Source organism: Mauremys reevesii, linkage group 2 (assembly GCF_016161935.1).
Source record: "Mauremys reevesii isolate NIE-2019 linkage group 2, ASM1616193v1, whole genome shotgun sequence".
Lineage (NCBI taxonomy): Eukaryota > Metazoa > Chordata > Testudines > Geoemydidae > Mauremys > Mauremys reevesii.
The window spans coordinates 91,766,722-91,783,901 of record NC_052624.1 but is presented as its reverse complement, the minus strand read 5'-3'; the positions used below and the strand labels follow the sequence as shown (position 1 = coordinate 91,783,901).

The window sequence follows — 17,180 nt, the reverse complement described above, 5'->3', positions numbered from 1 at the left end:
AGTATTCTTACATATGATCTTTGGGATTCTCAAAGGATATTGATAATAGATAAAAAAAAGCTCCCCTTGATGTACTTGCAAAGGAAACAGTTAAGATTTCAGAGCAGACTGTAGGATTTTATTGCCGAAGTATTTTTCTTAGGAGTACTTTATCCTTTTGGAACAATATTAAGTTTCCAGTAACATTTCAGTGGTTATTTAGTGCCATTATGGCAGCAATTTTCTGAAAAATTGCTAATAGTGCAATAAGGATTGAGAAGACCTTTAGAAATAATTTAAAGGGTAAAATGACTTTATTTTTTACAATAGCCAGTAAAAAAACTTCTAAATTATTTTTGAAATCCCTTTGCCAAATTATTATGAGATTTACAATTGGGGCCAGATCTTCAACTATATAAATTGGCGTAGTTCCATTGACTTCAATAGCAGGTAGATTCTGGATTTTAATTAATTACATGTTCATCATTGTTAGGGAAAAGATAGGATATCATACATGTCGACCAGACCTTGGCTATGAAATACATGACCCTCTTGCTAACTGGAATTCTTCTCTGTGTGGAGGGCCAGCACAAGGACTGTTCCTCCAACTAAAACCTCAAATGATAGTTTAAGTGGTGCATAAGATTTATACGAGCCAACATCTGCATGTGTGTATCTGTGTTTGTACATGTACACACATGCACAAAGAGGGTGTATGTAATGTTTAGAATGAGTCATAATGTGGCATGATCTGATGGATATTTTCTGAAATTGGTTTTTATTGCTAATTAAGCTTTAGAGGCACTTTCAGTTATTTTAAATATCTGTTATATGGATGTATTTTAAAGCACATGAGACACTGGTGGAAAATGCCCATTCTGGAGGTATGTGGATTTTGCTCAGCTACATTCTAGATATACAACCTCTATTTTCATGTCTTTCTTTTTTTCAGGCGGAAGGTTCCAGGCTCCAGAGAGAGCTACGCGGATATTTAGCTGCCATCAAAGGTAACTTTTTATGAGGCTTAATATTTGTATTTATTTTTTAACAGTTTTTGTAAAAAGATGCCCAAACAAATTGGCTGTTTTGAAATAATTTTAAATACACAATGGGGAATCAGAGTATAGTTGTGTGGCTTGCCCAACAGAAATGGTCAAGTGAGAGAGATCATTTTTCTCATCATGGTGCCTCATTTCTGATTTGGTATCTTGCATTGGCACTGTGATCTAAGCTCTGAATTTCAAAATGTGTGGCCCCTCTTTACATGCGTGAAGCCTTGCACACATATTTTTGCATGCTATTCCTTATGCAGAACTTATGCAGATAAGTGATATATTTCATGTGCACAAACTCCCATTTGAGCACGCAGAACAAGCAAAAACCAGAGCTTGCATTCTGTTGTTCACTTCACAACTGATAGTGTCCAGAAAATATTATGCCCCAATACAGGCCACTGGTGATCATGCTACCAGTTGTGCATGCTGCACTTGACCTCTTCAGCCATAATCCCTGAAGACATTTCTGCTCAGGCAGTGGATCACTTCCTCTCACTCCTGGTCAGTCTGACTCAGGCTCTAAGTCTTTGCATGAGGTTTATCACACCTTTCTGACTGTTGGGTCCATAATATATTACCTTTCATCTACCAAAGAAAAAATAATTTCTTCTTTTGGGATCACACCTGGACCTGAGTTGTTTTCTATGCTCTCCACAGAAGTTCACTGCACATCAGCCAAACATCAGGGATAAAGCAGAGTTGTTTAAATCCTAGTGGACATGTAAATCCAACCCATTGAACACAGTTACTCCCTGCAGATAGGTTTCTCTTTTGTAATTGCCTCTTCTATAAAACCTTTGAAGGTATTTGGGGTCTGATGCTCTGGGGATAGCAAAAGGAGGAGGCCATTAGAGAGATGATAATGTTTTCCTGATTCTTTATCCGGCCCCATCCCCAAGATGCTTTAACATGGACCAGCTAACAACAGTGCTCGAAGGATTTCTTGTTGCAGTTACTGCAAGTCATAGCAAAGTTTCAGAGGACATGGATATTCTAGGAAATTCTTGTTGATGAGAATCACAATACGGGAGTAAAAAGAATGGCTCAAGTTGTTTACCATTTATTGTTTGTCTAATTGTGCAAGGCATTGTTCAAAAAAGTCATATAACAGGCATGTGACATTCCTTGGTATCTAGATCAGAACAAACTATTTTACAGTTGGAAGGAATATGAATTCCTTTTTATTTTTTTTTTTTTTTTGGCACTGCTTGGTGCTAGTATTGTGTCATCATTACTCAGACCCCTAGCATTACCAGCCATATATTTAGTGAAAGAAATTATGATGTGGCTGCTTGTTAGCCAGATCATTTTTCCTCAATGTAGGCTGATTATTTTCACGGTGCTTTGATGTCTGTGCTGGTGACAACAATCCTCCTCTTCACCTCTATTTATTTTTTAATGTTTTGCCCCTTAACAGCCTTTATTTACTTCATTATTTAATGAAGACTACCCTTTGCACTGAATTTACTTTAACTTTATGTGAAAGTTCTTGATTCGCTTTATCAGTAATGCTGGTCTGTTTGAATGTTTCTCGTAATGTTGCTTGTCGTCTAAATTTGAAAATCTCTTGAACTCAGTTTATTACTAATATGATGAATGAAATGAGTTTGGTGGATCATTACCTTCCCAGTGATCATCTCAAGAAAAGTAACATAATCACAACTAGCAGCAAATGGCATCCTTGTTGGGAATCATATTTAGCACAAAATGATCTATTTTGCCAAGGCAGACATATAGCAGCTCTTGTTAAAAATGTCACACAAGGGGCAGTGATATTGAATATGTAATGAGGAATTGCTGTAAATGTACTATGCTAAGATTATGCAAACAATAAAACATATTATTTCATGAAGGTAACAACACCCCATATTTACACTGTACTAAATTGTGCCTCGGTTCTGCATGGCCACACAGGCAATAAAGGGGAATAATCCCTTTTCCCCTGGCCATACAGCACTTATGTGGAGCTTGTTCTGGGTGTGGGTGGGGAACAGGGACTGCTCACCCAAAAGTGAGCAACTGAGCACAAGGTGTAGTCAGTCAGGAGTAATCCCCTCCCTTCATCTCCCTCCTCCTCCCCCCTACCCGATGCAGTATTCTCCCCCATCCGCAGAGAACAGGGAGTGCCAGAGGAATTGTACTTCAGAGACACACCTGTGCCCTGGTACTTCTCCGAGGGCTGTAGTGCTCTGTGTTGCCCTGTGCTTGTAGCTGTGCCGAAAGATTTAGATGAGCTCCTAGAAAAAGCAGCAGAAGATTGTCCAGTCACATCAGTGATGAGGAAACTGCTGAACATTCTTCAACCTAATGTCAAAATTTGCATTAGTTGAAACTGCAACATTCCAGCCCACACAAGTACGAGTTGAGAGTGTTCACTGCAAAGCAAATAATAGATCAGTGTATAGTTCTTGAACTGGTCAGTGCCTTCACTGTAAAATGATAATATTATCTTGTAACGCTGACATTTGAGGCATATATGGAAATTCTGCTACTTTATCACAATTGCACTTACTGAATAGTACAACAACTGTTCTTGAATTGTTAGACAGGCCCTGCCTTGAAGAGCTTCATTTTGTGTATTTTACTGTGCTGACACATTGTTGGAGTTCAACAAATAAATAATAATAACAACAAATAATTATGCTATCTTTTAGTATAGGGACTTATACACAGGAGATGAGTCAGCACTTTCTAACCATATTAACAGAGAGAATGTATACAGTGACTTAGTATATTTGGAGAAGGGGCTGTCTTTTTGTTCTGTGCTTGCACAGTGCCTAGCACAGTGGGATTTTGGTCCATGACTGAGGTTCCTAGGTACTACAGTAATAGCAATAAATAATTAATAATTAGTCATATTTAGACGTGTTTCTACAGTCCAGAAATACTGTTAGTTGATGTGGTAGGCAGAAACAGAAATTTGAAATTCTGAGCAGAATTACAGAGCCTGCATCAATTGCTGCTCTTTAATTATGGATACATTTTTGATGAGACGGCTGATACCCTTATCAGAACAGATTACACTGGTAGCTATTTTCAAAGATATAAGTACAGCAGAACAGCATCTGAGTCTGAGGAGGTGGACAAACGGAAACATTTAAGCTCTAATTAAAAGGATTTTCTCTCTTATTTGGCAGAAAGCTGCCATGGTATGAACTTAATTTTACTCCATAACATTAGAATCATAGGATTCTAGAAGTTAAATGTGGAAAAGCCGTAGCAGATCATTGCATCCTTCAAACAATATGTAGTCAAATGACCCTTCTTTGACCATTTTTTGTTAATTCATTTTAATGTAAAGAAAAAGATCATTTCTGAATTTTAATAATGCACATTCCTAAAAGAAAAGAGTTTCTACAGCATTCATGCTCCTCCCTGGGCTCTGTGGTGCTTCCTAAATCTCTTGGCTTTAGCCTATCCAGGCCCTTCTTATCCCTCTATGGCTCTTGCTATTTTCTGGTGACTATTGGAAGGAATAAGGTAATTGTGTTAAATAAGTGTAGAATATTTGATTTTATGAGATGCTAATAAGAGAATGCTACACCTCATCTGCATTTCTGTATCATTGTGGCTACATTTCACTGCATCTATTCAACCTGTATTAGTACTGTCATAGAGTAGAGGATTAAGGGAGTGGATAAAATTTCCCTGATTACTATAGTTTTCATCTGATGGCTGGGGTCCTTCCTTCCCTCAAACCTCTCTAGTATCACGTGCCTTCAGGGCTCTCTGGGATTTTTATCTCTGAGCTCTTCAAAAGCCAGAGAGAGTTGTAGTTGGCTCTAATCAATGTTGTGTTTAATGGTCCTGAATTTTAAATAAATCCTAAATCAACCTCCCTTTTTGCACCCCTAAGTTATTTGCAAGGTACACAAAGGCATGTAGATGTTTACCTGCAGTTATTTGTGGATGCAAAGTGATGGGGTCAAGCCCTGTCTTTCTTTGATCATTTGATATGACGTGGAAATCACAGCTGGTCTTCAGAAGAGCTGTAGGAAAGCTCTCACATTCTGTGGCTGACATATGAGCTCCTATCATACATCGACATAAATTACTTCAAGTTAGTCATTTCATTTCTTAGAGTTTGTCTTTTGGATAAGATTTACTAAAGAACCCTGTTAATTCCTCTGAGAACCTCACTTGGAAAAGATCCCTCCCCACTCGAGTAATAAAATACTAGGAGCCAGGACAGATTGCTCAGCTCAAGCCACAGGTGCAGAAATTTCTCATAGATTGAGCAGGGCTCTCCATTTGGAACACAAGGAGGTCAGCCCCAGAATGTGTAGATCACAAGGGAGCAACTGGAGTTCAGGGCCCAACACATAGCAACCCTTTTCCTCTGAACCCTATCCATGGCTCTCTGCTGGCTTTGGGCTCCCTGGCAGCCTGATTTCATGGATGCTGTGCCATTATGATACCCTGCTGCCTCTGGAAACACCCATCCGTGGGAGCATCACATCTTGGAAGGTCTCCGCTTCTTCATGCTTTATAATGTTTAAAGCAAATTACTCCTAGAGTAGGTAGGGGCAGACTTGTTCCCTCCAATGCCTGCCCTGCTGCCTTCAGGCTTGTTCTTCTGCATGTGTGGATCCCTAATCTTGCTAAGAGCCCTTGCAAGATTCAGGGAAGGTGGCTCTTCTACATGGAAAGAGGGAGTAGATTTCAACCATGCGAGGCTCTCAGGGGAAAGATATAACCCTCAATAACTGGATTATTTTACTAAGTAACTCAATTATTTAATCATTTATAGTGATTAAATAGTAAGTGATCCAATTACCAAGAACAAGCAATACCAATTCAAACAATTGATATTAAATATGAATTGCGAACCGCTCATCATTGGTACAAATTATTTTACCATTCCTCAGAACTTAAATAGCTTTTAAAAAGTAATTTATCTTTCTCAGTGACAGCAGTTGAGAGAGAGCGAGAGAGACAGCTCATAGCCTAGGAATGTCACTAATCCTCTTAATTTCAGTATTGAATAACACACAAGAATTATCTGTATATGACAAATATTGAATGTGAATACAAATCAATAATCCCTAGACATTGTGAGTTCATGCTAAGACAGTTGTGTGCACATACAAATGGGAAGCCACATGCTGAAAGCCTGGCTGTAGATCATTTTACATATATACATACACACATGAAGAATATAGCAATAAATATAGCATAAAAACTATAGTCAGGAGGCAAGAATCATAGTCACAAGGCCAAATTTAGCACTGTGGTGCAACTAGGTATAATTCCCATTATCTTAGGCTACATCTGAATTTGGTCTATGGGGTCTACAGCAATATGGGGAAAGAACAGATTATTGGGCATTTGTAAAATATTATATTTGCACTTTTCTGATGTATTTTTGATAAAGCATTAAGGCCAAGCATGATAAAGAGTCCTTTACATTTTTTTAAAACAGAAATATAACTAGGATCTGCAACATTTAAATAATATTTGTCCTTTCTGCTACTGCATTAGTGGAAAAATTTGACTTGCTTGGAAAAAATATGAGAATGTCTGGTCAGTTTTGCAGTTGTGTGTGTATTAATCCACGATACTCGTAGGTTATGTTCTCACTTATTTATCTATTTAGTCATTTTAATAATTGATGCCCTGCATAATATCTACATGTTCAGGATTGGTAGGTTTGTTTTCATTTTGTTTTGTTTTTTCAGGTTTTACAAATAATGAATGTTGAATTTTGTTATTGGTGGTGGTGTTTGCTATTTCCTCTTGTGCATCTATTTATACATATATTGTTTTATGTGCTTTTTATTGTTTTTATATAAAATAGAATGTTTAAAAGAAAGTATTTGTCAATAGAAATGATCTTATACCCAGCACTGATTTTTGTTTGTACAGTATCATGTCTGTGGCTGAGTTGAATGTAAACAGCAGCTAAATATAAAGATCAGGGCTTTGTTGGCGTGTGTGCTGCAGGAACATATTTTGTGGGTGTAGTACGCAGTGTGCTCAAGGGCACAAGAGCAGAAGAATGATGTTTCAGAGTGGATCAAAGTGTGAGTAAGGATGTGTGACCCTCCCTGACATGTGCATTTTTATTGAGTGAATGGTCAGAACACAGTATTCCTAAAAGCAACGATGCTGCTTTGTTTCTTTTTTTTATTGGCTGAATTAATTTGTGCCGGTAGAAAGAGGATTTGACATAGAGCTCTACTAAAATATTTGAAAATCCTCTTCATTTTGTCTGGTAGATTCTAAATCATGTTTTAAAAAAATCAGTAATACCTTTAAGGTCCAGTGATGCATCATTCCTAGCAAGGATCGGGTAGCCATATCTAGAGAGGAGAGTGAATTCCAGCAGAGGGAGGGAAATCCTCCTTAAGCCCTTACCATCAGTTTGAACACTCTGGGCTAGATTGTGGCATTAAATAACAGTCCTGCACTGGGAGTGGTGCACCAAGCCCAGTCGGAGCATTGTGAAGCATTGTACACAGTGTCTCCTATTGCTCTGGGTGCAGTGAACGTGCCACTCTGCATTCAGCCAGCTCCACCGGCCTGCCACGGGGGTGGGATGAGGCTTGGCCCTGTTCTCTCCCCTTCCTTACTCTCCTACCCTCTTCCACACAAACCTCTGTTAGCATTCAGAGCCCTGAGGCGCTCCAGCATTCCTTGGTCCCAGCCTGCTCATATAGTGGCAAGACATCCATGGATTTAATGGTGCAAGATTGAATGCAAAAGCTCCCATTGTGCTTGACCCTTGTGCCCCTCCTTCCTGTAAGCTTCCATGCAGAGGCCAGAAAAGAAAAATCTTTTATATTTTTTTTCTTTTCTACATAGAAAATCATTTTTGTAAACAGAAAAGTACTTTGTCATTTTACTTTTAATGTCCCATGTGTTTTTCAAATGGTGGGCAATGAGTGGGAGCGTCACTGAGTAGATCACAAAATACCTTCCTTGGAGTATTCTAACAGGAGTTTCAGGCTATTCCAGATTTAGGGGGTAACGTCTGTATTTCTTTCCAGGGAAAATCGAAATTTCACTGCTATTCTGATATTCAGTCAATTAAGGGTTAATTCTAAAGCTCACACTAGAGCTATTTCCAAGGCAGAGCAGATGTTCTGTAGCAAACAAAGATTCTGGCTGGCAATTTTTTTGTAATTAAAAAGCTGGATTTTTTTCAAGCATTCCGTTTTGTTGTCGTTGGAATTCAGCTCATTTCAGCAGGTTTTATGTAAAAGTTTAAATAAAGTTTGTGTGTAATTATAATGTTGGCCTGACCCTTAAGGTTATCTCAGGAAGGGTCAGTTCACTTCTGCAGATAGAGCCAGGATTTCATCCACCTTTAAAATCAACAGCAACACTCCCATCTACTTCAGTCAGACCAGTTGATCTGGGTTTGATTCTCCTCTCACAGGTTTAGACTGATGTTACCTGTGCTCACTTCAGTGAAGGTTACTTCTTACTTACATCAATGTAAGTGAGAAGAAATCAGACATTTTGTATATTACAGAGTGATCAAAATGGTCTAGCTAGTCTACTATCTTCTCACCAGTAATGACCAATGGTTCAAAGGAGGGTATAAGAATCTCATTGTTACAACCTGGCACAGTACCCCTCTGTACGACCACCAGTCTGTTACGAGTGGACTCCTTCACTGAGTCCCATGTGCTTTCAAGCCAACTGGGTTTAGACAGAATTATAGTCACTTTTTCTAGCTTTGGGTTTGTTATGCACATTTCCAGGCTCAGACCCTTTGTCTGATCCCTTCCTGGGGACATGGGATTGCAATGCAGCTACCATAAACCCTGAAACCTGTGCCTCAGTCCTCCCAAGCTCCCAACTACCAGTCATGTACACAAGTTCCCACAGAGCTCTGCTGAGGCTGTGGTCTTTCTGAGCTACTTGTTTAACCCCCTCAGGGACAATGTGGCAAGAAAGCAAGGAACACACGTTTAGCAAAGGAATTTCTTAACCATAGTCACTTTACTCTTGAAAGCACTCAAGACCTACAGATTTTTAAAATGACAAAAGGTCTTGGGATGCCACCTTCCCCAGTCTGATCTCACCCCTTACGCGAGTCGGTGTTTCAGGCTGGGTAGAGTCTCTCCTGCACATCCTGCTTAGCTGTTACAGTGGCTGGCCTCTTGCACAGAGCAGCATGCTCTCTTGAACAGTGTCTCTGCCTGCTTGCCATGTGCTCCCCTGGCATGCTTCAGCCCCATCCCCCATTCATGCTAGCACCACCTGCATAGAAAAACGTTGTTCCATGGGGGTGAGCCAGGAGCTGAGAGCATTCAAAGTTGATAGCTACAGATTGCCATTTTGTTGGCTTCTCAGTGACAGTCCTTCAGCAAGTTTTCAAGTGATTTTCCTGGGCAGAGCCACTATCTGAATGGGCAAAGCTTCTATCTGAATGTAATTCAATACGCTGCCTTGGGACAGTTTAGACACATGTTCAGCACATAATACAAAATGGAGTTCATAATTTTGTACAAAGATACCCTACTCTGTCACACTCATAATAGACCATAAAGGACATTTCTTGTTAATTCCAGGTAGTTAGTGGCTGGTTTATGCCCTGAACATGAACGTTTATTTTTTGTTTAAACTCATTATATATACGGCCCGACCAATTTCATGGCCATGAAAAACAAGTCACAGACCATGAAATAAGCCATTCCCCATGAAATCTGATCTCCCCTGTGCTGCTGGGAACACCCCAGCTGAGGGCTCCTAGCTGCGAGTCCCAGCCACTCTCAGCCGGAAGATCACCTTCGGGTGCCTCCACATGCTGGAGGAAACTCTGGGGCTGGGCAGCAGCCCCGGAGGTTCTTGCAGCCAGAGGAGGCTTGCGGAGGTGGCTCCCATCTCCTGCTTGCTGCTGGGAGAGCCCCAGCTGAGGGCTCCTAGCTGTGAGTCCTGGCCAGGCTAGGAGGGATAGGACCTGTCCTTCCCATGACTGGCCACTCTCAGGTTGGGGGAGATCAGCCCCACCTCTGGGTACCTTTTGGGTTGGGACCCTCACGGTTACAACACCATGAAATTTTAGATGTTAACATCTGAAAATGTGAAATAGATGAATTAAAAAACCCTCTGGCCATGAAATTGATCAAAATGGACCATGAATTTGGTAGGGTCCTATTTATAGAGAAGGGGAAAAAGGTGGAAGTAAATAAAGATTCGACCCACTATTCCCTGTGTTGCTTAGAATAATATATTGTTTTTCTACAAAATCCTAGGCATGCAAGAGGCCTCTAAGAAGCTTACAGAGTCTCTTCATGAAGTATATGAGCCCGAATGGTATGGCCGGGAAGATGTGAAAATGGTTGGAGAGGTAAGAGGTGTGAATGTGAAGAAACATGGTTGAGAATAGATTCGTCTGAACCAAAGAATAGAAATACTAACTTTAAGTCACTGAGTTCCTCATTTACTATACTAATGTATTGGTGCAGAATGTAATTGTAGGGCTCCTAGAAAGCATCTCATAGTAATCAGAAAACACTCCATGAACCATATTTACATCTTAATGCAGCGATAGTGAAAAGTGTGTTCTTAAAATAATTATTTTTATTTTTAAAATAAAAACTTGGTTGACATTCTAAACCATTATGCATAATGGCTTTATTCTTGTCTGTCTAACACTCGTTTAAAACCCAGGTAATTCTATTAACTTCATTAATCTGGAGTTACTCCAGATTTACCTCAGTGTACTGGAAGTGAGAGCAGACTGAGGCTCAATAACAGTTATTTGACCAGCTACTGCGAGGCATCTTATATGCATGTTTATAAGATTTTGAATGTTCATGATCATCCCGTAGTATTTCATAATAATGGTAGGACTAATTATAAGAGAAAGAATACCTGATTGCGTACTGACTTTTCTCTAGCCAGAATCTGTTCTTGTTTACAGTGGTGCAAGTCTGGAGTATCTCCACTGAAGAGTTACTCCAGATTTACAACATTGTGAGAGTAGAATATGACCCTTTTATCTTTGGACCAGGCTTTGTGGTGATGGTGGTTTTACTGAATTTCTTTTGTTAGGGTATAATAAATATTAGAGGCCAAATTAGGAAGCAAGTGTAAGCAAGTTTAAGTCCCACAGAAGTCTATGGGCAAATTTACTGATGACAAGAGGGTGTAAGTTGGTCAGAAAACTGATGTAAATTATAATCTAACTTAATTTGTACTGATCTGGTATTAAGTGTGGGAGCTGTACAGGGGCGGCTCCAGGCCCCAGCACGCCAAGCGTGTGCTTGGGGCGGCAAGCCGTGGGGGGCGCTCTGCCGGTGCCGCGAGGGCGGCAGGCAGGCTGCCTTCTGCGGCTTGCCTGCGGAGGGTCCGCTGGTCCCGCGGCTTCGGTGGACCTCCTGCCAAAGCTGCGGGACCAGAGGACCCTCTGCAGGCAAACCACCGGAGGCAGCCTGCCTGCCATGCGTGGGGCGGCAAAATCCCTAGAGCCGCCCCTGGAGCTGTAGCAGGAAAAACAAATACAAACTCTCCTGTTAATTGCTTTTCCTGCTATTCTCCCACCTTGCTCCCTGCCAATGGAATATGTTACATTTGTGTAAACACACACAATGCCAAATCAGTGTAAATTATACTAATTCACTGCTTATACCCACTTAAATTTATTGTCTGAACAACTTACATCTGACATAGAGCTTATATGACCATTTACATCATTGCTAATTTTGGACTTGGGGACAGAATCTTATCTCATAAACACTATTATAAATCCAAAGTATTACCACTGATTCCAGAAGAGTTACTCTGGATTCACCAGTGTGATGGATCTGCTAAGCAGGGGACTACAACTCATATCAGTCCCCCATCCCACTGCATTTCCATTTCCCCTGGCCAGGTTAGGGAAAGATCCTGAACCAAGAGCTGTCTGGGCTCTGCTGGGAGGCAGTAGCCACATGGCAAGAAGGGAGCTGCAGAGAAGCTGAATTCAGAGCAGATTCCTCAAGAACTGTATACAGAAATGCATGTGGAACAGGTTGTGGCTGCTAATATTACAGCCAGGTGCAGGTTAGTGTGGTATGCATAGGAGAACAGCAGCAGCTGGGCAGGAAGCCAGTGCAGAAGTGTGGCAAACTGGGAATGTTCTTAATGTTTTCTCTGAATACTGTGTTGGTGCCTCAGTGTCCCCTATGCAGTTCTTAAGTATCTAGGTGGTAGAATAAGGGCGTGTGACTGCTACAGAGCAACGGGCCAGTGCACCTAAATGCCTGGCACTCTGTCTCCTAGCAACTGATGGCCTGGGCCCCTTCTCTGCAAAGGTGCCAACTGAAGGTGTTGGAGACAAAGAGGTCAGGTGACCACCTGGCCCGGGAAAGGAACTGAGCAGAGGAGGAGGGGCTGGAGGGGTTTTCAGTCTGGAGCTGGCTGGGGACGAGGAGAGGAGTGAAGTGCAGATGTGGGGGTCTGGCTCACTGCCCCCCAGAATGGATCTGGCCAAGGGGTCCGGTTCACTGTACCTACAAGCTCTGTTTTAGACCGTGTTCCTGTCATCTAATAAACCTCTGTTTTACTGGCTGGCTGAGAGTCATGTCTGACTGCAAAGTGGGGGTGCAGGACCCTGTGGCTTCCCCAGGACCCCGCTGGGACGGGCTCACTGTGGGAAGCACACGGAGGGGCAGAGGATGCTAAATGCTCCAAGGAGAGACCCAGGAGGTGAAGACATGTGAGCTTCTTGCCCTGAAAAAGTCTGTTCCAAGGGAGGGGAGGCTCCCCAAAGTCCTGACTGGCTTTGTGGGGAGCAGTTCCAGAGCATCGCCCAGGGACTCCTTGACAAGAAGCGTCTCAATGAGGGACACTGACTGAGATTAGTCTGCAAGCTCCTGTTTGCTTGAATGGAAACTGAACTGAGATGGCACCTCAGGCACTAGGAATGGAGAGCCCAGTCTCTCAGTTAGACTGCCCCAGGGACCTGAATAAGAACCATTATTGCTCACTTTGAACTGTGACTGTTTAAGCCTCTACAACTAGGGTATTTGCAACCATTTCCTTGCCTGCCAGCCCTGTAAAATACCTGTTCACTTAGCCATGGGTCTGAGTGGTTATTGAAATCCATGAGGGCTAGCACCTACAAGGCCTAGGTGCTGAAGCACCCGCAGTGCTTGTCTCTGCATCTTGGTGCACCTGGCATGCCACTGGAACCTTAGGGACTTGGGGCTTGGCTACACTTACAAATTTGCAGCGCTGCAGCAGGGTGTGAAAACACACCCTCTCCAGCGCTGCAAATTGCGGCGCTGCAAAGCGCCAGTGTGGTCAAAGCCCCAGCGCTGGGAGCGCGGCTCCCAGCGCTGTACGTTATTCCCCACAGGGAGGTGGAGTACGGACAGCGCTGGGAGAGCTCTCTCCCAGCGCTGGCGCTTTGACTACACTTAGCGCTTCAAAGCGCTGCCGCGGCAGCGCTTTGAAGTGTAAGTGTAGCCAAAGCCTTGGTGTAGGCCAGTCCTGAGAAACCCTAGTAATTTACACTGGTGTCAGCAATGGGATTCCAAATGGCAAATTTGGCTGGCAGGGTGTAAAGGAGCCAGAGGTACGAGGGCTACTTGGTGGGTAGAAACGAACAACCCTGATGATCTTCCCCTGTAAAAGCAGCAAAGAGTCCTGTGGCACCTTATAGACTAACAGATGTATTGGAGCACGAGCTTTCGTGGGTGAATACCCACTTCGTCGGATGTTGCTTTTACAGATCCAGACTAACACGGCTACCCCTCTGATATGCTTTCCCCTGAGCTCCAATAATGGAAATAGGTAGGGAAGTGCAGTGGAGAGAGGGTGATGCGAATTGTAGTCCCCTGCTTAGCAGATCCACCACACACTGGTGTAGATCCAAAGTATTCCCACTGATTTAAGAGGAGTTACCCTGGAGTCACAGTAGTTTACTTGAGAACACAGCCGGGTTTTGGTCTCTGTTACATACAGGATAAATCTTCTATCTCCCCACCTGTGTGAGTATGGTCTCAAACAGGGTAACACATGACACATTGTAGTTTCTACAGCTGAGTCTTTTCCAATTTAATCTGAAGTTTGGATGTGATGTTATAGATTTATGCATTGCTGAAAATACAGTTTAGGAGAATATGCTTACCTTGTCAAGTCCACAGGCAATTATTCCTAAATTGTTCCATCTAAATGACCTTGATCTTTATGTGAGGAGAGAAGGTGATTTGAAGCACTAATCATTTATTCAGCAAGTGCTTTTCAATCCCATTAACTTTTTGAAAACCTCCAAGATTTTAATTTATCTAAAATGTGTTGCTGCAAACTATTTTCAAATGCCAATGTACCATAATTGCTATTGCTTGCTATGATCTAATGCTTTGCTGCTTTTTACACAACTGTAATTAAATATTGTGTTAATAAATATGGATTTTTAAGTGTGATTAATGGATTATTAATGGAGTATTATTCATTAGAGTCTGCAATTAAGGTAGGAAATAGATTAAATAAATTCTGGCATCTTGTGTCATACTGCATTTACAATATATCTGTCTTGTGGCACAGAATGAGTAAACAGTGTCACTAGAAAATAGCCTTCAGGACTGCTGCTTGCCCATGGATCCTGTAGGGCAGTGGTTCTCACTCTTCCCATACCAGGATCACCATAAAACTTCCTTTTTATCTAGGTGAGATCTAGGTGGGATCCCTCTCCCATTTAGAAACATGAGAAGAGCAGGGTGATTGTGACCCCCCCCGACACCTGTTCAAATCCCAAAATTGAGAAACCAAGTTCCAGGAGATTTTAAGGGCAATGATCTGTAGCAGCAGCAGCAGAACTTTGCATCTGGCATGGGATGTCACTCATTTCTCCATAGTATTCCTAATCAGTCCAGCTGCATTAACATGCTCAATGACAGGAGAATTCCAAGGAGCGTATTCTGGCAGTTCCCCCACTACTTTACATGGGTGTGAGCTAGCCCCCAGCTGATGCAAAGAATGGATGTGATGTGAAGAATGGGACTTTTTGGCTGTTGGAGTAGCAGTGGTTTGTATCCTGAATCCAAATTTTCTGACTTACAGATCCTTTGAGTTCTGTGAGGCAGAACTATTTATGCCAGCCATTTGCCTTCAAAATGCTCTATTAATGATAGGCAGAGAGAGACAAATATGGGGAATATGAGACTTCCCCTGGTCTGGAAGAATACTCAACCAGAAAACAACTGTTAAAATAAAATACTGTAAAATAAAATAAACCCAGTTTCTCCATTGTCCATACATTTTACTGAAAAATCAAAACTGAGGTTACAAATCACTCTAGTGGATGAAGGAACCACCCTTTATTCATTTTGTTTTATTTTGGTTTTTGTTGTGTTTTGCTGCTCATGAGAGGAGAGGTTATGATGTACGTATCAGTGAACCTATTTATAGGTGGGAAATAGAGTAACTTTGGTTTTGGGACTCCCAGCCTGCTAGAATCAGTAGTAACCCTGCAAAGCTTGGATTCATGACTTTCCAAGTCTGCTACTACTTTGAAGACTGCAACATTTTTTAATTGATTACTGGAGTTAAATCTATTCTATTGTAAATTAAAACTCACATTGAAGTTTTTTTATCCATTTCACAACTAAATTCTGATTTTTGCAGGAAGAACATAATAAGATTCCAGGAGAATTAAGTGTTGCCATTTACATAAGTGTTTCCCCTAAATTTTGAGTGATTGTCAACTGTGTTTCTCTGTATCTCATTTCTTTCTTTACAGAAATGTGATGTGCTCTGGGAAGACTTTCATCAAAAGCTGGTGGATGGATCATTGCTGACCCTGGACACATACCTTGGACAGTTTCCTGATATCAAAGTACAGTAATACATTTTTATAGAGGGAAGAATTAAAAGGTTACCAATTACTACTGAGTCATAATCATGAGAGAAATGAAATAAAGAATATACAGGAAGCCAGCTCTCATGTGGAATGTAACACATCTAATTCTGTAAGCAAATTCCATTCATAGTCTATGCTATTTTCTTGAGTGAACAAAATTAAGTATTATGCAGTAGCACCATTTAATGTTCTTAAATTAGCCTTTGTATTTCAGACTTTTATGTAGGTCTTTTCTGCTCCCACTGAAGTCAATGGCATAACTACCACTGACTTCAGCAGTGCTGGAGCAAGGCCTTGAGCCCAAAGTGTTACAGCAGAATTATTAGAATCAGAAGAGTTCTGTCATTATTCTTTTCTTGGTTAGATGCACCTCTGGATGTTTGAGTCACTTGGTTTCTTTGTTGAATTTGAAGCAATAAATGGTTTCTGTGGCTTGATCAATCACAAAAGCTTTGCAATACATCTCAGTAGAGACTGCTATTATACAAATCAAAACATACACTCCCCAAGTCCCCTTTTAATTCTGTCTTCCCTGTAAGGATTTCAAAGTAGCATGCACTCCAATCATATGAAATTTCAATAATGTAAAACACTGAATCACAAAGCTTAACACTTGAAGACAATAGGACTATTAACATGCTTAAAGTTAATCAAATGCTTAAGTGCCGTGTTGGGCTGGGGCCTTGGAGCATGGCTGTGATGACCAACAGTGTAAAGTGGAGGAGTGCATAATAAGTACATGACTAAAGAAGAGATGGGACTTTAAGGAAAACAACCCATTAACCCAATAGACGATGAGGAAGGAGAATGTTATAAATGGATGATACCGTAAATTTTCAAAGCAATCCTGACACATTTAGTTGCCAGGCAGATGCCATCCGTTGGATACTTATTCCAAAGCATCAAAAAATAAATAAAGATTTCAGCTTTGTTCAGAAGGGCAGAAATGTTTCGTTTCTACAGACTGTGATTGGCTGAAATTTGAGGTTACCGTTTTGTGGCATTGACAGCTGAAGTACACACTAAAACAGGACTCCGTTAAAGCCAGTCAAGATTGGCTACAGCTCTTGGTGGTACTTGTTAAAGGCATGTGTTCTGAAATTTCAAGAAATGCTGGGTTCAGCTTTGTTTTCACCATGAAATGCTATTCAAAATGTATTGAAATTGGGAATTGAACTGAATTTGGAGCAATCTTTGTAATCAAACATCCTGATGTGTTACTTTTATGGATACCATCAAAGTTGTAGCCAGCTTATGTTAACACCATCCATTTTAAGAGCCATAGCCAGATTGGATGGCTTCAGATACTGTGGAATTGGATCTCAAGCTTTCACCCATGATTGACT

The 17,180-nt window shown here is 41.3% G+C and overlaps 1 protein-coding gene across 6 annotated transcripts in view; it reads left to right on the top strand.

The window, feature by feature from the left end:
- The window catches only part of AMPH (amphiphysin), a 212,523-nt gene that overhangs the window by 117,101 nt on the left and 78,242 nt on the right, over positions 1-17,180 (top strand). For all 6 annotated transcript variants that reach the window (XM_039524651.1, XM_039524650.1, XM_039524656.1 and 3 more), the window contains 3 exons: positions 932-986; positions 10,241-10,335; positions 15,715-15,810. In XM_039524651.1, the coding sequence (XP_039380585.1) occupies positions 932-986; positions 10,241-10,335; positions 15,715-15,810 (246 nt within the window). The remainder of the gene's footprint in view (positions 1-931; positions 987-10,240; positions 10,336-15,714; positions 15,811-17,180) is intronic.